The sequence below is a fragment of the Myripristis murdjan genome, chromosome 19 (genome assembly GCF_902150065.1).
Source record: "Myripristis murdjan chromosome 19, fMyrMur1.1, whole genome shotgun sequence".
NCBI classification, from domain to species: domain Eukaryota; kingdom Metazoa; phylum Chordata; class Actinopteri; order Holocentriformes; family Holocentridae; genus Myripristis; species Myripristis murdjan.
Genome location: NC_043998.1, coordinates 8,512,824 through 8,534,018, shown reverse-complemented (window position 1 = coordinate 8,534,018; position 21,195 = coordinate 8,512,824). Strand labels below are relative to the sequence as shown.

The 21,195-nt window shown below is 41.2% G+C and overlaps 1 protein-coding gene across 2 annotated transcripts in view; it reads right to left on the bottom strand.

The window, feature by feature from the left end:
- Window positions 1-21,195, bottom strand: part of atrnl1b (attractin-like 1b) — a 99,677-nt gene that overhangs the window by 62,653 nt on the left and 15,829 nt on the right. For both annotated transcript variants that reach the window (XM_030077888.1, XM_030077889.1), the window contains exons 7-19: window positions 20,091-20,178; window positions 19,252-19,513; window positions 18,163-18,346; window positions 17,908-18,062; window positions 17,311-17,395; window positions 15,576-15,790; window positions 14,779-14,897; window positions 13,803-13,935; window positions 11,883-12,070; window positions 10,095-10,308; window positions 9,005-9,196; window positions 4,136-4,369; window positions 2,036-2,173 (exon numbers count right to left, since the gene is read on the bottom strand). In XM_030077888.1, the coding sequence (XP_029933748.1) occupies window positions 2,036-2,173; window positions 4,136-4,369; window positions 9,005-9,196; window positions 10,095-10,308; window positions 11,883-12,070; window positions 13,803-13,935; window positions 14,779-14,897; window positions 15,576-15,790; window positions 17,311-17,395; window positions 17,908-18,062; window positions 18,163-18,346; window positions 19,252-19,513; window positions 20,091-20,178 (2,207 nt within the window). The remainder of the gene's footprint in view (window positions 1-2,035; window positions 2,174-4,135; window positions 4,370-9,004; window positions 9,197-10,094; window positions 10,309-11,882; window positions 12,071-13,802; window positions 13,936-14,778; window positions 14,898-15,575; window positions 15,791-17,310; window positions 17,396-17,907; window positions 18,063-18,162; window positions 18,347-19,251; window positions 19,514-20,090; window positions 20,179-21,195) is intronic.

The window sequence follows — 21,195 nt, the reverse complement described above, 5'->3', positions numbered from 1 at the left end:
CACTGTTTAGGGGATCTGCCAAACACTTAATGAAAGCAACACAAACACTGAGTATGCCACTAGGTCATTTATACAATAGACTGCTCATGAATGCTCAGGAATGAGGGCACTTACTATTTTTTGTGCTTTCATCCCTGGGCTCAAAAGCAAAGAAGGCTTTAAGAATTTTCTCTTCACATGTGTTCATCTGTGTAGTTTCACTTTACATGTAATGGCTATAGCTTATGCATTAACAGATCATATCGGTCACCGCAAAGCTCCAAGGTGTGTATATGTATCCCATGCGCGGCAATTCAAACAAAAACACACACATCATTTCTCAGGAATGCTATTCATGTCTGAAATGGGGTGGCATGGGAAAATCTCCTCATGATAAGTAAGTTCCACTAGCATTCTTTAGCCAATCTCCAACTCATTCAAAGGTGAAACACCCTGGGGCCGTATTCAAACACACCTGGGGTTAGGGCTGCCATGTGAGGAGGCAGAGTCACACACACTGTAAATGTAAGGTTGTGATCATTTACACTGGGAAACTGGGTATTTTTCTTACATACAAAATTGTTTTGCCTAGATTTTTGAACAGTGATGTTCAGTACATTTGCTTGAGTGATTGCAGCCTGTTATTTAGAAGGCAATTAGCTTTTGAAAGCAAAGCACAAATTTCTTGTTGGATGCACTGTGGGGAATGGGCGTAAATACTAAGTTGTTGGCCTGTGTGTGTGGATTTAAGGCATTTAACCATACATGAAGTGTTGTATATAATTACTGCCCGTCTGTGTATGTGTCTAAAACCAGCTAAATTTGAAAGGAAAGTAAAAAAAAAAAAAATCTAGATTAGGCACACTTCTATTTTCAGTGAAGCTGGGTTTAAAAAAAAAAAAAAAAAAAAAAAAAAAAAAAAAAACAGCAGATGAAACTGAAGATCAGTCATATCAGCTCTACACTGGTTCCAACATCAGTACGTTCAGGTCAATCTACAGATTTCAGTATCTTTAGAGAAAATGATATTTCAGCTGACTTGACACAGTCCAAAACTGAGAACCGCAGACCCGACCTCACTCTTTAGCTTTGATCAGTTTTTGCTGACATCCAGTCTCGAAACACATGAGGCTGTTTACCATATTGATATTCCCTTTAATCAAACAGGTCCAACTAAGTGCCACACACTCTACTCAACACACAACAGTGCCCTCGGCGTTTTTATGGTGTTGTATTACTCATATACATCACACAGGGTACAACAAATTATTAATAATGACACTGTATACATTAGCGATGTAATGATTCTACAAATTTTCTTTTCATTTCAGATCTCTTTTGGATTTTTTTGGTTTGTTTTTTGGTGTTTTTTGTTTGTGTGTGTGTGTGTGTGTGTGTGTGTGTGGCGGAGGGGGGCGTTCTCAGTAGCCATCTTCCTCCCATGATCCATGTCTTGAAAGAAGCAGTTTAAGATGCGAGTGCCCTTATCAGTAAGACACAAGTGCGAAACCAATATTTTGAACAACATCATGATGGCACTGGCAACGTGCCAGCAGCTAATTAACAACAGATATGATCCCGTTTTAACATTAGTGGGAAGTTTTGCATTGGCATTCAAGACTGCCTTTTCTTCTGGCATGACAAACATGGAATGTCTTTCTTCTAGGAGATGAGAACACCAAAACTCAGTGATAGCTTGGGTGTTAAAAAACATCTACGCTATGACAGAATTACCACTGATAAAGAAAGCCTCACTGTATTTGGTGCTTTTATTTTGACCATCCACTATACATCAAGTGATTAGGTGCATGCTCACGTCAAAGGGGGTGCTTTGGTGAGGATGTTATTTCTTCTGTTATAAATGATATTATGGTAGAAGGTGTAGTGTATGGGGGTAAATGCAAACATACAGATATACATATATGTATATATATAGAGAGAGAGAGTATACAAATTGTCTTAAAAAAGCCTATTTGATCGAAAACACTAAGAAATACATTTGTGCAAACATACATGTGCAGAATATTTCTCACTTCAGTGATGATATGGCTCTCACCTTGGCACTTGCCACCATTGGTAGGGTCTCCATGGTAACCAGGCATGCAGGTCTGGCAGTGAGGACCAGTGGTGAGGTTACGGCACTGTTCACACACACTGCCATTCACACACGTGCTGTGGCCATTACACTGGCACGCTGCGGAGGAGACAAAGAGAGGTTGTGCATATATGTGACAGCCGGGTCAGAGTTTCAGAATATTTTGTGCCCCCAATTTTCTGCAATTGCAAAGTCAACCGTGTATTACATGAATCTGAGAAATACTGAATCAAGCCCATTTTTGTTTTATCCGACACAAGAAGCGCTTAAAAGCTTGTGTGTGTGTGTGTGTGTGTGAGTTTTATGTTTTACAGAGGCACTGCATTCTTAACGTGCTAATACAGGTCATACTGAGAGTGAAGAAGAAACAAGCACATAGTAAAATCAACATGGATCTTTTTTCCTCCCTTGTTTCAGGGCAAGAAAGGTGAATTTCTGCCTAGATGCCCACACAAACGTCCCCCAACTATGACATGAAAGGTCTCATAAATCATAATTTTACAGTTATTTTTGAATATCATGTGTGCAAGACATATAATCATCTTGACCATCTCACCTGTGGCAAATAAACATCATTTTAACAGTAGTCATTACCAAGTGTTGCTATCATTGCTTACTACAAGGTAAACACCTTTTCCTTGAGACACAGAGAGACAAGAGACAGTGCAAGGAAGAAATACGCAAGGAAGCCCCTTTTTCATTGCTAGGGTGGTAGATCTGCCATGTCATAAACATGATTTTTAAATATGCCTCTTCAGTATTCCTCACATGGCTGCAGCCGTAAGATATTTGTTATTATTAACTAGGAATTTGATGAACCTACAGTTAAGCTGCCCCACTGGCAATATAAATAAGCCTCCTACTGGCAAGAAATTACAAAGATAATTTTGTAATTAGAATAAGAAGTGATCGTTTCATGTAACACTGATTTATATTAAGATAAACTTGTTTGTGTTGATTTTGCAGCCATTCTTTGGTGTGTAGCACTAAGCCTCCTGGCCTGTTACTCCAGGTTCGGGGTAAGTTGTAACATTTCACTTCTCCCACTTTCAGCTGAACTTTATGCGACTGCCATGTTGTAAAGGCGACTACTTCTGGCAGACACTGTAGCATAAATATATCTCCAGAAACAGGGACAAAACAATGACTCAAATTTAAACACTTTGACACAAGTACCAAAACTGGACAGGAGGCTCGCTTTTACAACATGAGATGTGATTTTTCCTCCAGGTGACCTTTCTGTGATTACTGTGCTTTTGAAAAGTACTTCCACCTGGGCTTCTGCCATTTATATCTTATACATTTTTTTCTATATGGAGCTGTACATCAATGTGACATCACAGGTTACTGGATGGCAATCATGTGTGCTGGTTCTGCATGTATGGAACAGTGTGAAATGTTCACTGGTGAAAGAGTGAAGGTAAAGGAAAAGCATTTTAAACATAAACTTAAGTCGCACTTGGAATACTTCAAACAGAAAGGGTGACATAAACAGCTACTTTTCAGCATAGAGTAACAAAACATAAAAGTACACCAACATCTATAACAATACTATAAAAGAAAATCTGCAATCTTGGCCAATCAGGCTTGAGCCCATAACAAAGTAGCAGGCCTAATGTGCATACTCTAATATTTCCTGGTTAGTAAAATCAGTTATGCATAGCCTCCAAACTTGTCAAAATATTTGCTCACATCTTGCAAAGCACACACAGTTTTAAAGGTTTTTATGCATTAGTGATAGGAGCGTCACTAAGAGCTCCTCACACTCAGAGCTTCTCAAGTTACAAGTTGCAGTGACTAAGTTATCCGGTTACATGATGCGGTTGCATCGATGGGGGCTTGATATGAGGATTGGATGACTTAATAGCATATTGCTAAGGTTGCACAGAGTCAGCAGGGAGGGATTAGTAGCACTGGGACGCTGTAATAGTCATCACTTATAGGAATATCTTTTTAAACTTAAGACGCTATAGTCAATAGGTAATCAAAACCCCTTCCGATACATATAGTTATGATGCATGGCCTTTAATTTCAGCGTGACAGCAAGCAGATGTCTCTCACCAGGGCAGTGAATGAAGGCCCACTCATAGCCTTTGTCCTTGGGGCAGATGCCTGGCTCCAAGCTCATGTCCTGGGACTGGCTCTGCTGGCCCTGTTTAGCTGGCCTCTTCATGGGCCCCCGGTAGGAGCCCTCCATGCACAAGCCCCTTCCTGTGCTGCTGGGATCTCCACACCAACCACACTCAGGCTGCTCCAAGCACTGGGAACACGTCCGCAGGCCAGAGCAGTTCTGGGCTAATGGAGAGAAGAGGATTGAGACACTTTATCACATTTATGCATGAAATCTTCCAAAATAATCTCTGTTCCAAGGGTTTGGCTGAGGCTGCGCACTTCTAAAACCAACTGTGTCTGAGACCAAGTATGTCCTATGTGACTTCTCTAAAGGAGTCCACTTACAAGTACCATTTCAAAGAGTTCAGAGTTTCAGTCCTTTGCTGAAATAACTTAATTCTAGGATGATTTGAACTAAGCTGTGTCCAAGTCTGAAAATCTTACAAGCTGCTTTGTTTAGCTTCTTTTGTTTAGGGGCATTTATCCATTTCTTTTAAACGTTTATTTGGTAGGTAGATAGTCACCTTGAGACAAACACTGGCAGCATACAAAATGTGAGGTAATGCAAAGCACCAGCAACAAGAGCGAACTGGCCAACACAGCAGCATGCAAAATGTTTACTCTAGGGGTGTGATTTTTCAGGATTTTTATTTTGCGGGATGTCGGACTTTATAAGGCATACGACTTCAGATATTTCTCTCAGAGAAATATCTGTTCCGTTTCCATCTTAGGAGCACATTAATGTATACTGAAACAAACAAAAAAAAAACATCAGGAGAACAGATCTGAGAGCGGGAAAGAGGAGCAAGAAGCAAGAGATAAACCATTGACGGAGTGGAAGACAAATGGATGGAGTGACACAGAGAGATTTTGCAAAAAAAAAGTTTATAAGCTGACTAAAGTTCGATGAAAGGCTCAAATGTGATGTGTTAAGTGGCACCCCACGCCAACTCAAAAACCCAGAGGGAATACAGCTGTTTTGTCAACTGTGGGCCGAACTTGGGGGCCACTAAATTGCTTGACAAGTGTTAGCGGCGCCACTTGCCTCCCAGACAGACACTTCAGGGGAGAAAATGCCACCACTATTTTAAGGAGACAAACACTCTGTGCTTTCGCCTCAGTTTATGTCAAACAAATCTCAAGTCATTCTGCTAATGGATGTGAAACCATGACAACGCAACAGCAATCAGCGCAAAGTAAGGCCACTTTAGTTTGTTCGGACGACAAGGAAAGTGGCAGATTTCTCGGGAGCATACCGCTCTATGAACACAACAAGCTGGACAAGCATTTTTATGATGCCACAATACAAAAAAGCCTCGCTAAAATAAAAATCCACCTGTCAAATAGACAAACGTGTCATTCACATGATTTTGACAGTCTGAGCTATATCCGTGAACTTGAATAACTCCTGAATCCACAGATGATGCCTGAAGCTGTTACCCTGGCCATAAATTGGGCAGTGTTTTGGCTCAAGTTTACACTAAGGTAAACAGCTACGCTCAACATTTCTCAGCCGAGCAAATATCACCCATATCCCAGGAAAATCAATCATAACACCATTTACCTCAAATCACGAGCTCTGAGACTGAGACTATAAAACCATTCAGCGTTTCTTAAAGGTATAACTTAGCATCCGAAATGGGCCATGAACATTTTCCTTGTATGCTGCTACATTAAAGTAGCAATATGCTTTCTTTAGAGAGACAGAGATCAAGAGCTAGAGACAGATGCAAAGTCTGTATAGGGGGCATACTGGCCTGTGCTGAGACAGAAGGTTAGTCCATCAAAAATGTTAAAAGAAGCGAAAAGAAGAGGAAGTCAACTGGGGCTTATATATTCCAACCCAGCTCAAACTTGCACGTTCGGTATTCTGTCTGAACTAAACCCAGCTTGAGGGGCATTGACTTTTCCTGAACCACCTGGATGAGAGCCCGAAACAGGAATAAATGCTCTTTTGATAGCACAGAGGTCCGCGTGTTTGATTTGGTTTTTGATTCAGAAAGATATAGCTGCATGAAAGGTGGCGAGGTGTTTTGCATTATTAATTCCCTGACAGGTAAAAATCATCGTGATTGTTGTCAAAAGCTCCTGTCATAATTTGTGGTGAATAAAGAGTACCTTCCACAACAAAGCAATTAACCCAACAGTTGCCGACTATAATCTATTGTACCGGCTTATGCAAAAACTAGTCTAGTAAAAAAAAAAAAAAAAAAATTCACTACAGCTCATTGCCTGCCCTTCCCACAACCACTGTCCATGCAGACGACAATACTACTGAATATTTTATTATGAGCCAGATTCTAGAGCTGCGCATTTCTACATGCTATTCAGTCTAACGCACTGTTTTTATGCATATAAAATAAATAAAAATGAGTAGAAAGGGAGTGAAGTGGAGGAGAGAATGCAGTAAGAAGAAAGGATACAGAGCAAGAGGGAAGGAGTACAATAAGAGAATAAAATAGAAGAGATGGGTTGAGGAGAACTGATAGGGTAACCTTGTATGTCCTTCATATGAAAAGAGACAAATTCATCAAGACAGATATCCAGCAACGCAGGCACTGTGTCCAGGTTACCTAACAACGGTTGCCACAACTGAATTTGAGACAGCACCTATCAGTTCCCTTATGTGTTTCCTCACTAAACTTACCTGAGAGCGTTTTCACACTTTGTTCGTTTCAGTCTGTCAAGTGCACTCAGACCGATTAACCAGCATATCTGCACATATGTGAACGCTCCAAACCAACTCAGACTACCTCAGAAGACGGTCTGACTTGGGTTCGTTTCGACTTCGCTTTGTGGTCCTTTTCCATTTGAGATTTGGGACTTAACTGTGTATGTATTTTTAGCAACACACAAGGTTAAATGGCACGATCATCTAAAGAGCTACACCAACTTATAGGCAAAGCACTCTGATCAACTTATCACTGTGCAGTCAAAATACTGCTGACACTTCCAACTCTGTGTGTCCAGTTTTTAATTTAGTTCACAATGAATCATCAGCAATGCATGCTGATGATTTTGCATTTTGTGTATATTTAGTGGATGGTAGAAGGCAGATTAACACCTCCCGTTCTTCTTCAATAAAAAAAAAAAAAATCCTTATCTGTATAACACTCCTACCCTGTTGCACGTCTTTAGTTTTGCTGCAATCATCTTTCTACTTGTATTTTACTTGTCTTGACTATGAAGCACTTTTTTAAACTTTAAGAGAAGTGTTTAACAAATGTGGTAGTTCATATGCTATTTTAAGATGTTAGTATATACACTGCAGGGAGCAACGCAGTGGTCACTGAAGGGTGAACCTGCTGCCAATTCCACGATGGTAAGCTGGTTCCGAGAGCCTCTTTTCCAAAAGGTCAGTGTATTCCTTTACGATGGCGGTCTCATTTTCCGAAGCACAAAAAGACAACATGTCCAAATCAGGTTCAAAGCAAAGGTGCACTGGGGACAAGAAAGGCTAAATGTTCAAAACCACTAGGTGACATGCAACTGTGCTGAGGATTCTTTCTCTGGATGATGAAATAAATATGAAACAATATTCATTCTTGACAGCTGTTTTGTTAATGAAACATCTGATAGCCCATCAACAAAAAACTTGATAGGCTGAAAGGATTTTTGGGTGTTTAATTCACTTTTTTCCCCCTTCCGTCATCCCATTTACTGCCAGCCAATGTAACACTGAGTAAAAAATTGTTCTGTTGTTATTCTTTTTGTCATTTTTCATTTAATGTTTTTATTTCATTTCAAGTGATTCTTTATGTCACCGTGACTTGAATGTGTAGAATAACCAAAAAAATGTTACCTACACAGAAAGTTGGCCAGTGGATTTGCAAAGCCACTGCACTTCTTGAAAATGAGACACTGCTTAAATAAAGGATGAGAAATGCAAACTTGAGAGCAGAGAGACACAGAATGGCTTTTGGCTATTCTTCTTCTTCTTCTTCTTCTTACAGCAAACAAACTGTACACACATTCTAGGAGCCCAAGTGGGATCTGATAGATATTCAGCATAGAAAAATTTGTATTCATATTCAAATATAAATAAGGCCAGCACGGCCACAAAAAAGACACAACATTGGCATGAGTAGTTCATTACCTTACTATACAGTGCAATCGGTTTAGTGTAAGGTAATGTGTATTTTGAGTTGGGTTCACTGTGCTAGATATTTTTATTATCTTGCAATTTATTAGTGTTTACACTTAGAGGACTCCTGTGAATGATGTACAACACCTAGGGACGGGGGGGGGCCTAAAAAAATAATTCTGGGGGGAATCCTGTTCCTAATAATGGAAAAATAGGTAATTACAAAATATTCACATTCAAACATCACACAGGTATTCCCAATACGCTCTTCTCACAATCACAGAATCTTGTGATTTGTAGCCATCCCTGAAAGTGATTATTGATGCGTGGCCGTCTTTGCGCTGCTCAAAGCTGCCTAATAACTAAGTCCATCTCCAGCTTGGCCAACAGGGAAATCTAACTGGTTGGAGAGGCTATATGCAAGACTAATTGGCCATTACAGACCAAAATCAGCTTTCGAAGCCAATCAGAGGAAGCTAATACATTTTCCCTCTGACACACAGGCCTTCCGGTTCGTGTTGTTGTTTTCTCCCCCTAACCTTCTGCTTCTTGATGATGAGCATTGACTGTTTACAGATGGTGATCCGGGTAAGCTATTACTGGCCATTTTCATGCCAGACCGTAGACTAAACAAGGCCACATCTGGCCTAGGAAGAGACAACGGTAACAAAAAAGGCGGAAAGAGGAGAGTGAGATGAAATATGTAAGACACCAGCAGATAAACACACTCTTACCCAGGCAGTCACTGGTCTGCCACTCAAGACACTGGCCATAGGGAAAGGAGATGACGTAGGCGGTGGAGTCGACACAGCGCTGGGCACTGCCACACCACATACACTCCATGGCTTGGCTGGTACAGTTGGCACAGTTGGTGTGCAGCGAGCAAGGCTTCTTACAGGAGGGACGCGCACTTTGATTTGGATTTCCTGGAGAGGAGAGAGGAGGAGAAGCGAGAGCATATTCAACATCTGGCAGCAATTTGGGTTCATCAAAATATGCATAGATAATGTATATACAGTACACACCCATACATATGAATATGCCTCTTGATATTAGAACAGACATGGAAATATTTTTCAGAGCTAAAATCTCCTTACATGTCAAACGTGGAGTTTAAAAAAAAAAAATGTTTGTCACACTGCACACTAACTTTATATGGGGCTTAGTTGTTCTGGCAGGGTTGCCTCACACTGCCTTTTCTCTCCCCTATCTGTGGCGTCTGCTCTGCCTCCCATTGTATACAATGTCTTCTGCACTGTCTTTTATGTAATAACAGTAGAATAAATAACATATATAATTACGAATAATTCCCCTGTATAATGCCTGCTTAAGCACAAAAGGTGCAGTGCCTTTAGTCCATGTCATAATGTAACTAGGGAAACTCCTGTAGCCAAGCTGATTTAAACTGCCTTGCAGGCACTGTAGCCATGGGCACGGGAGACTCAGTTAGCTGCACTTCCCTATCAGCTGGCAATGACTGTGTACTGGGAATTTAGATACCCTAATATCATGATATGACATTAATGTTCCTGGTTTTAAAGGCTCAGTTTGAGTTTTCTGAACTGATTAGACTGTTCTAGTTATTCTGTTGTTTGCTCCTACCTGCTTGGTCATCCACGTTACTAATGACTGTAAATTGCTTTTGCGTAAAAATCGTATGAAAACACTAACAGTCATCCTTACAATATTGTTATAATACTGATAGAGGTATCTGGTCAAAAATATTCTGATATCAGATTTTGTCCATATCGCCCGGCCCTAAGGTAAGCATCCACGTGTGCATGCATGTGTGTGGGTTTGCGTGTGTGTCTGTCTGTCTCTTACCAGCAGCTTTTTCACAGATGAGGCCGTGGGCGGTGGCCGTACAGGGATTGGCCCTGAGGCCTGACACCTGCGGCTCCTCCAGGTAAGCGCAGAAGCCGGAGTCACTGGGCTCACCTGGCAGCCAGCGCAGGCTGCTATTTGTGAAAGGAGTCATGTCCTCCCAACCCCAGTACGACACGTTGATCTTCCTCAGACCCACCCAGGGAGAAAGTTGCTATGGGGACAAAGGCAACAGGATGTCAAGAAGTGAAACATACAGAGACTGTCCCTAAAAGATACTGTGCACTGAGATTAGAAAAATGGTTTCTGTTCCCCAACACTGCAAATGCAGTGTACTCGTCTTACTATACAGTATATGAGCTTAAAAATGCCTATTAAAGTCCTAAAAGAAAAAAAACAACAAGCATGGAAGTAAGTGCAGACAGTTTTAGACAGCTTTTTCCAAACTCAACACTCATTAGTGCCAAAACAATGAGCTGTCGGGCACTGGTACCCAGAAGTATAAACATCTCTCCCCCTTCTGCTTCAGGATGCCATGCAACAACTGAGTTGCTGCTTCATTCATACCTGTGGACAGTGAGCACCATCAAAACTCAATTAAACTAAATCCATAAATATGATCACTAACATGTCTTCGGTCTGCATAAGCATGAAATGCTATGGCACAGAAATGTTTGGAATAGACAGGTAACGTCTGGCCCAATACAACACTTAACTCCGGCTTGGCTTATTATACAGAAACCAAAATCATCAGCATATGCTGCAGTTTTCTTTCTCAGTGCAAGGAGGATATGCTGACTCACAAACTTTCTGCCAAGCCATAAGACTATGGACAAGTACATTAAGTGCATTAAACCTGTGTGTGACATCAGCTCAAGTAACTTGGTGAGAGAGGAAACATGTTTGCTCAAAGCCTGCATGGAAAGAAATCCATGAAAGATGCAGAAGACTAAATTATGATTTTCTATTATTATTATTAATAATTTTTAACATTTTGGTACAGTCTCATAATTTGAGTTATTCTTGATTTTGTAATATATGGTTTCACCACACTTTTAAGCAACAGCAGATGTAGACATAAATGTCATGATGCTGGGCAGGCATGTGGATTTGGTGTTACAGATTTCCAATTATGTGCTGTCAAACTATGCTCACTTAAAAATGCATTAGAAAACTGAAATCTGTGCTGTATGCAATATATGAATACTGGTATATAGACGCATATGTTTTTCAGTTAAAAAAAAAAAAAAATACACTTAGCAGTCAGTTTATTTGAGTCGTCACCTGGTTCATAGTTGTTCCTATAGACACTGAGTCATGTGGCCCTAGTTTTGCTTATATGGCAGACAATGTGCATAGAAGAATTTCATTGACTCTTAAGTAAAATGTTACATGGGTAAAACAATTCAATCAAAGCAAAGCAAAGCTTGTCTAGCATGGCAATGTCTATTGTAAACCACAAATAATAGTACAGAAACCAAACAGTCTGTGGCATTCCTTGGAGGAAAGCAGCGTGATGAAAGCTGTTTGAATGCCAAGAATTGAACAAACTACAAGGAGAAAACAAAACAGAGGAGTACAAAAGTGATGTGCAGCAAGCCATCTCAGAATGCATAAATCATTGTTGTTTTGGATTTATGTTTGCCACACACCATCACCTGGCTTCACAGAGTTGAAAAAAATGCTTGGGTTAGAGCCCAATTATCAGTTCCATGAGTTTGACCGACCACACACAAAACATACAGCAAACTAAAATTTATATTCAGTAACAAAAGACTTTTTATTTACCTTGTCTTGCTGCTGGAGCTTTTTCAGCTCTTCCAGCACGTAGTCGACTTGTTTGGTGGTGGTGAGTGAGGCGATGTTGCCGTTGAGGTTCTTGCAGTAGTGCTGGGCGTTGTCGTAGCTCTCACGGCTGGAGTTGATCCGCAGGCAGGCCTCCCCCACCTGGCTCCAGCCCTCACTGCACTGCTGGGCTGTGGGAGAAAATGGTACCCACCAAACTTCACGTTAAACAGTCTGAATAGATGACGCTGGGGCCAAGAGGAAAATATAACAGTAAAAATACACTTTCATTTTGGTCCAGTGTTTGTATAAACGAACACATCAACAAGCCTTCAAAACATGCTTCATCAATCACTCAGTCATTGTAGGATTAATACATCAACAGTGACATCACCCCATCATATCACAAGTCCTTGTACGTGTAACTGTGTTTTTTGTTTTGTAAGCATTGTCTAAGAAACTACTGCTTGAGACTTGGGGACTTCTTGGCCTGTTGATGGCACTGTGGTTGGACAATTTGTTTAGTTTTGTGGATACTGGATATTAACGTAACTAGAACAGCCAGAGCTGTCAAAGCGCATTCTGAGCAATGTTTAGCTGTCTCCACTAGAAGGCTCCGCAATGTTATCAGTAACCAGCATGCGACATTCAAGTGTCTAGGCCTTACACTCTGGTGTTTGTAAATCAGAAAATGCATTATTCTCCAAAGGTTCATTAAATTTGACCCAATGGAGACACTGGGTGTGAAGCTTAAGGCCCTGTTGGCCTGGTGGTGGGCCAATCAGATTTATTTTCCAAAATGTTGGACCCCAGTGTCAAAATCCAACATTCCCCCAAATTTTGTCCAAAACAGGCCAGTAAAGGCTCACAAATCATGTGTGACAGACAGACAGAGACAGATAGACTGAGCCCAATCCATGGCGCCTCCCCAGATGTTCAATCATGGCGAAACAAAAACAGTTGGAGTGGGCGCACCGCGCTCTAATCTGGGAGGGAGCCCAGCTACAAGTACGCAACGCAGACGTGAAAGCAAAACGCAAGGAACCCACATTCCTTTTAAAAATGGAGCAATCAAAGATTTAGGACCGTGTGTGTGTGTGTGTGTGTGTGTGTGTGTGGATGCTTGTGTGCAGGGGTGTGCATGTGTGTGTGTGTCTGTGTGTGTTGTGCAGAAAGCCCCTTTCAGCTATCCGAAATACATTACACACAGATCTGATACGCGGCTGCCAAGGCTTCAACAAGCTCTTGGAGGTCAAAGCTTCATGAACTGAGAATTATGGATCAAACGTCAGCATTTCTTCAGATTCAGCCGGCATCAACACTGGGGGCTGTGTGTGTGTGTGTGTGTGTGTGTGTGTGTGTGTGTGTGTGTGTGTGTGTGTGTGTGTGTGTGTGTGTGTGTGTGTGTTGGGTGGTGGTGGTGGTGAGAGGTAAACCAAGTACACTGCCAGACCTGATAAACAACACTGGGATGAGATCTTGTACGAGCATCGCTGCAAATACCAGATGCGGGTGTGTTTTTGTTTTGAAAAAAAAAAAAAAAAAAAAAAAAATGTATTTACCAGGTGTATTTTTAACATGTTTATAACAGTCCAAAAACCATAAACAGCGTCCCTTTCAGATGCAGTGAAATTACTGAAAGGCTTTAATTATGTTCCAATTTATGAAGTGCGAACGCCTACCAGATCCTGAAAGTAAAAATCAATGAATATCTGTTTAAAGATTCACTCTGGGACTGAATGTCACAGGAGTCATTCATTACACTGAACACCGCAGCAACTCTCAACTCTTTGCTCATGTATGTGGGGGAACAATGACTGAATCCAAAGTCGTGAATAAGATGCATTTGAGTGTGTGTGTGTGTGTGTGTGTGTGTGTGGGCTATGCGTTCCAGTGTGCCTGCGTGTCCACCTTCTGTCTTACCAGGCAATGCGTGGCACTCGGACTGATTCTGGTCCCACTGACAGTTGGGATTCAGCGAGCAGCTCTTGCAGTTAGCGAGCTTGCTGCACACCTGCTCGTTCCGTACTGGACACAAAGTGAAGTTCCTCACGTTCTGCAATGGGGAAGGACAGAAAATGAGAGAAATGGACAACTTAAAAAAGAAATCCACTGGAAAATCATCAAGACTAATCAGGAAATCTGAGACCAATCCTGTATTTCTTAATCAGGCAATGGCGATCACCAACATGCCTCTGGATGTGTAGGAGGGCTTGGCAATACGGACAAAAACAAATGCTACAACATCTGTGACCAAATGCCTAGATATTAATACTGGGACAATATTCTAGGGATGGCCACTGCTTTTGTAAGATATCTGTACACAAGACATTTGTGATTACCAGTCATTAGTAATGTGGATATGATGACCAAGCAGGTACAGAGAACAATAAATCAGCTAGAACAGTCTACTAAATTCAGAAAATTTCATCCCTTTACTGATATGCAGGACCAGGAAAACACATATACCATATCCTGATATCATAGTATCTAAAATCCCAGTTTCCTATCTTGGAGAGAGAGATATATATATATGCTCAGGGAACCTGGGGAATTCATGGATTTGTTTATGACCACTTCCCCTGTAAAGCACAGAGCCGATGGCACTGCAAAGCAGTATATCACACGACAATGTAGGACATGCTGAGAAGACAGCGTGTGTTCTTCCTGAACAGAGACACCACATATTTCTGTAAAATCTGAGAGATGATTTGATATCAACAGTGATGCACCTCGATCCCCTGGCCACAAAATCCTGGGGAAAACTACCAGTATATGTGTCTGTACAGATATATATATGTGTGTGTGTATGTGTGTGTGTATGTGTGTGTGTGTGTGTGTGTGTGTGTGTGTGTGTGCAGAGCAGAAGTGCTCTAGTGCCCTCAGCTGGAGGACTCACAGAGGTACAGTTGCTGGAGGCAGAGATGCACTTCTTGTCGTCGCACCACTGGCACCCGTTGGTGTTGGCCGTGCAGCTGGCACAGTCTGAGAAGCGGTAGCACCGCTCGTCCACGGTTACTATGAAGGAGATGCATAGAGACACATCAGTTAAAGTGTGGTGGTTGGTATATTTATTGGAACAAAGGCTTAATATAAATCGTACTTTAAAAGCTCAGTACAAGTGGTCACATATACAAGTGCTGTGTATAAATTATGTGCATTAGGGCACAGCTTCTTGCAGTGTAGCATCCACTAAGAGGAAGTAATTTCTTTGCAGTTCTCAGTTTGCACTATAACTTAAGTGAGCAAACAATGTTCTTTAGTAGGAAGGTATTTTTTCTACTAGCCAGAATCTCAGAAAAATACATCCTGCAGGCATAATAAGGAATTCATTGTCCAAAACTGCTGCACCTCTTAATGCTAAATTACACTGACAGTCATGGTGAATAATTAATATACTAAATTTCATGTGTTGCTGTTGATGTAAGAGTAAGGTGGAGCAGATTGTGAAAATAGCTGCTGAAAACGTTATGCATAAAAATGAACTACAGTCATCTTTTGGCAAAGTTGGAAGCGCAAAAATCAAATCCTAAAGAAATCCAAACTTTTGTTGAGCAGGGAGGGCTCATCGGCCTTAGTCCAATACCCAATACCAGCTTTGTTGCTATTTCAGTAAAGAAAAAAATCCTTGGAGAATCAGTCCTATTGACTGTCCTTTTCCAAAAATACAGTCCTAATTCTTTTTCTCACTCTCACCAGCTTTTGCAGGACAGAAGGGGGCCGGTGTGAGGCTGCCATTTGCCATGCTGGGCTCCCAAGGGAGACAACGACCCCTGTTCCAGATGCAGCGGACCCCGAGCCCAGCCTTCACACACCCCTCCTCTGTCAAGAAGGCCTGGCACATAGGGGGTCGATAGACCAGCACATCGTTCAGCAGCACGCTGGAGAAGCCTCCAAACACATACATGGACCTGGCAGACAGAGCATGGAAGGGCAGAGGGGAAACATTTAGCAGCAAAATAGAAACAGGTTTGATAGCTCTATTATGTTATCACTGATAGTCCTGAAAGAATAATGTGCATGCTCTCTTGTCCAATGTGGAATAATAAATCCTTGTTAAAAGTTGCTAAAATGGCATATATTTTCAAAAATCACTCTGCAAAATGAATACATTAACTCAGGGGCAAGTGAGGTAATGCAGAAGCCTTGACTGAAAATCAGCCAGTCAAGTTAAACAATTATCATTATTATATACTAAATTATTATTATATACTAAAACTACAGTGTGACTACATCCTAATTGCCTTTAAATAGTTGCCAGTATTTTTAATTCCAACCTAATTAAACAGCTTAGAGTAAAAGCATTTTCAAGCAGGGGCTAATAGAGCCAACTAGCCCTGCTGATAAAGTGCTCTGAATCAGGGATGCAACAATGCTGAGACTATTACCACATATGAGAAACTATGCAAAAAATGTAATGTTAGCAACACAGAAATTTGATTACCAATAGCTATGTACAACAATCAAATCGATCAGTAATCAAAGCAAAGTGACTTGGATTTATGACTTTTTTTCATATTAGGTTAAGTTACCATATTTCACCAATTAATAGCCCGGGCATTTAATACGCAAAATCAACTTGGACCCCAGGCGTTTAAAAGAACCAGGCGGCTATTCGCTGCAGGCCTTTATTTATTTTTACACAGACCTGCACCAGGCCATTATTGTGATGACAGTTTCTGTCCAACATATTTTTTAGTACAAAAGTACTGTAAGGCATAAGGTAAACACAAACATAGTGCAAACTGTATGTAATTTTGACAGAAAATGGAAGTGCCGCACAGTTATTGTGCGGCTAACTGTTTACTTCTGCAAAAATAAGGTGAATAGCCTTATTTTGGGTTTACCTCAATATAATGCAAACAATCGCCCCCGTGGTTATTCGCGTGGGCGTTTAATACATAAAATAGGTGCAGACCCCAGGCGTTTAAAAGAACCAGGCGGCTATTTGCGGCCCAGTGATTAATTAGTGATACACGGTAGTTTTTTTTTCTAATAGTGAAAATAAAATGAAACAGTTTTTATACAATAATGCACCAAACTAATAGTGTAAAGTTGAATTATTAATTTCCTATGAATTTTCATATTCAAAAAATGCAAAAAAAAAAAATTAATAGGTATCAGGGGTGAACAACATGTTAAAACAACCTCCGTTAGAGTCAGAAATTACAAAAAGCTTATTATCTGTGACTGTAGGGTACATTCTTCAAAAATAGCGTTTGTGCCGTCTTTTCAGAAGTTACCCTACAACTGGTTACAAAGGGCATGGATTACATTTCATTCAGGACCAAAAAGCCTCCACTGTCATCTCAAATGGGGAAAATGTCCTAGTCTAAAAAACTGACACCTGACCCCAGACTTAGGCTTCAAAGTGGATTCCGCTGTGGAAGCATCTGTCTGACACGTCTTAGCGCAGATTACATAGACTCACCCGTTGCTGACCACAGCAGAGTGACCAAAGCGGTTGACATCCCTGTGCAGGTCGGGCTTGGGCAGGAGCTTCCACTCATCACAGGCTTGGAACAACAAGGAGACGGTATTTAGTGGGATATCTGAATTATCTGTATGCTTGAATGTTTTTTGGGTGTTAAATACTTTCATGTGCAAATGAAGTCTACAGTCTAGATGTACATCTGGCTGTGTTAAACGTGTTTAACTTTATACAGTCCTTTTCATATCTCACAGTCACTGTGTAAATATTGGCTTTGTTGATAATAAAGTCACAAATTCTGAAGTTATACTGAAAGATTAGAGGGAGGAAAAGCAAACTATTAAATGATAAGGTTATCAACTGTTTATATATAAGAACACAGAAAACTCTTCAGTTCATTCATAGCCCTTTAAATCTACAAGTCCAGCCTCTATGATGAAGACATGTCATCGGTTTACCAAGGCAACTACAAAGTGGTAACAGCTAAATACTAAATGGCATGTTTTCAGAACAGCGTAAATGTTTAAATAGGGTACTGGAGAGGTCACCATTCATCTGACAGTTTTGTATTTCAACCACAATAAAAGTAGGCCCTACCAATGTCATAGGCAAGGAAGTCAGCAGAGAAGCACTTGGCCCCGTTACTAAGCGACGTGTCATTGTGTGTGTTGCCACCAAAGACGAGCAGGGTGCCGCTGAGGAGGCCAGCCGAGTGCAAGTATCGGGGGAAACCGCTCTCTCTCAGGATGAACCTGGGGCACACGCATACCAAGTGTGTCAAGCCATGCTATAACAAGAAAAGCAAGTGACACACATCTCTCAATCAAATGTACACATCACATGTTTGCTCACCACGTCCGCGTGTTGACCTCATAGCGGTAGAGGTCGTCCACCAGGCCGTATTTGTTGGCCGGCAGAGCCTTGTAGCCCCCGTGGACGTACACGCTGCCACTGGCGCTATCGTAGGTGCTGCTGTGGCCGTAACCGCCCTGGGGAACGGCACCTTTGGTCTCAGGAACCAACCACGTGTTGGACTCTGACAAAAGAATGAACACACACAGCTTTTTACAGAGCAGAACAACATACTGAATGAAAGCAACATCATTTAGAGAACTGTTTTACCCACAAAATGGAAATTTAAGTGGTCTTTATTTTTATTATTATTATTATTATTATTATTATTATCATTTTTAATAATGGCAAAAACATTCAATAAAGAAAAAAATAATGTTATCCTGCCAATTGAAACTGCCTGAAAATGGCTGTTTTTACTTTACAACACTGGGTGGCAGTGTTGCACATAAAAAGATTACACTGGCAGAAATTCTTCTGCTGTAGAGTATTTTTTCTCTTTGTACTCAAGCCAGCTCCTCTTGACATTTGTACGAGGGCTTCACTTTTCCTTTATCTCCAAACATCAGCTCAAGGGATAAAATTGATATTGTTCTGCTCGCCTGACTGTGGACATGATATGACATGAGTGTGAATGCGTGGCACGTGTCATTATTCTGATTTTTCTCATTCATCATGTTTCAAGCAGTCTTTTGAGATTTGTTTAGTGTGCATAAACAGATAAGAGGCAACTAAGCATGCTCATGTGATGTGCTGAAAAATAGTTGGTACTGTCGGATCTCAGGGAATAGTGGCCATCGAAAAAAGGTAAAGATGATCCAGGATCAACGCAGGACCCCACAGGTGGGTTTCATGAGGGAAATGAGACCTCCTGTTTTTGGTCAAAATATACTGGCATTTCTTACACAGTAAGAAATAAAGGCTTATCTATGTTCCTTCTTGTAGTTTTTGAGTGCCTGAATTGTCTTTACCTTTTCTGGGTTATTTATCTCACATATTCATATCGCGATGATGGTGAAAAAAAACATCTATCAGTCAAGCACTAGTGTCTAGGTGTCTATTTGAAGTGCTCAAAAAGCTGTGACTCACTCAGGTTGTACTCTTGCACATTGCTGACGTAGCTATAGATGGGAGAGTAGCCAAAGATCACCACCATGATGGCCTCGCCGCTGTCCAGCAGGGCGCAGTGGGCTGAGTGACCTTCCACGGCATAGATCTGGGCCTGAGCCGGCGGGCCGACCACAGGGCTTCTCCGTTGCCACGTCCGACTGGGCACGTTGAACACCCACAGCTCGTCCGTCACGTTCCCCGAGCCGGCTTCGAGCTTCCCGCCAAACATATAGATGTCATCCTGTGTAGAGGAGGAGGGATTCAGCTCAGTATGTTCGGGATGTGGCCACTTGAAAAAGTCGATTCACGGCACAATAAAACAGGTACAAGAAATGTCAAAATATAATTAAACATGACATCTCTTTCAAATTAAACAAAAGATCACAGGTCCAAATCATATGAACACTTGGATTTCTACTTAATACAGGTAAATGTAACTTTTTGTCTTGTCTTAAACTGGCTGTGACAGCACAGCTCAGAGCAATTTTAATTCCGTCGGCTTGCCAAAATCTAACAGGAAGTGGCATTCTCAACAGTGTGAGCACAGAGCCACAGGCCAACAGGTTTTTCATCACCTTCACAAAAGGGAAATGCTTCCAAATTTCAATAAAACTGTCTTTTTCTTACATTCGGGGAGACGTGCTCATAAGAAAAATTAAAACTACTTTGTGCGGGAGAATACGCTAAGATGATTTTCCTCTTTGCTCCCCAAAGGTAAACAGACTTGTTTCAATAGCGTTTCCTTTCAAAAGCACTGTTGTGGTTTCCTACATCCTTGATGTACTAACAGAGGCCGGGCTGTATGTGCATCTGTTTACCTGGTAGGCAGCGAGTGAGTGCCCGTATCTTGGCAGAGGGCCACTATTGATAGGTACTGTGTTCCAGATGCCACTCTCCAGGTTGTAGCTGTGGAGCAAAGCAACAACACATTGCAAGTCAACTATACACACATGCATACAAGCCACAATAATGCATACAGAATACAAAACAGTATCTATTACCTGCACACTTAAGGTGCTGCATACATTTCATTTCCCATCTAATTTAATGCAAGGCACTACCTGACTTCACACTGATAGATTTTCCCCCCGTGATCAGTTGATTTAATCAAGGCATAAACAGATAGTTGCCTCCTTTTTTCATGCCCTTCCCACAGCTGACACCACTTAAGTCTTTCAGTAAGATAAATCACTTTTCCCAAGCTAGAGAAGGGAAAATGAATGTTTGTACGCTAATGCTATATTGCATTTGATATAAAATGGGCCACACGGTCAAGTCATCACAAGTTAGCAGATTGATACAGCGCACACAGGCTAAATGTAGAGACCAGAATCAGTTTTCCTCTTAAGTCAGAGCAGCTGGTGGTGTATCGAGACATAGGGATGATGGAGAGAGCCGGAGGAAGAATCGTCAATAACACTGAGCCTGGACTCAGGGGAGAGTTTTGGCTTGAAATAAGCAGAAGTCCTCTGAGTCGTATAAGGATATTTGGCAATACAAATCTATAAATTTAGCTTAGTGAATGCACCATCTATGCATCCCACAAAGCAAACCATTCAACCTGAAACCTCTCCTCTTGCCAGTTTCGACAGAGAGGAACAGCTAGTCCTAACGCTGGGTTAAGATCTGCTCAAGGGACTGGCTGAGCTGCTATCAGTCCAAGAAGTCACCAGTTTCTCTGCATGCGCTCCTTTCATTATGCTTGCTTGGATATCTAAGCAACATCATCCCATCCTTGATCCTTAGTGTCAAGTCTATAATCAGGACATACTGCAAAATGTACAAAGCCACTAATTGAGGCTTACTAAAATTATGGAAAAACACAATGTTATATAATAGAAACAGATTATATCTTAACTTTGATACCACTAATGTATCCCCTTGACATTAAGAAGATGCAGCATTTTCTTTCAAGTGGATGTT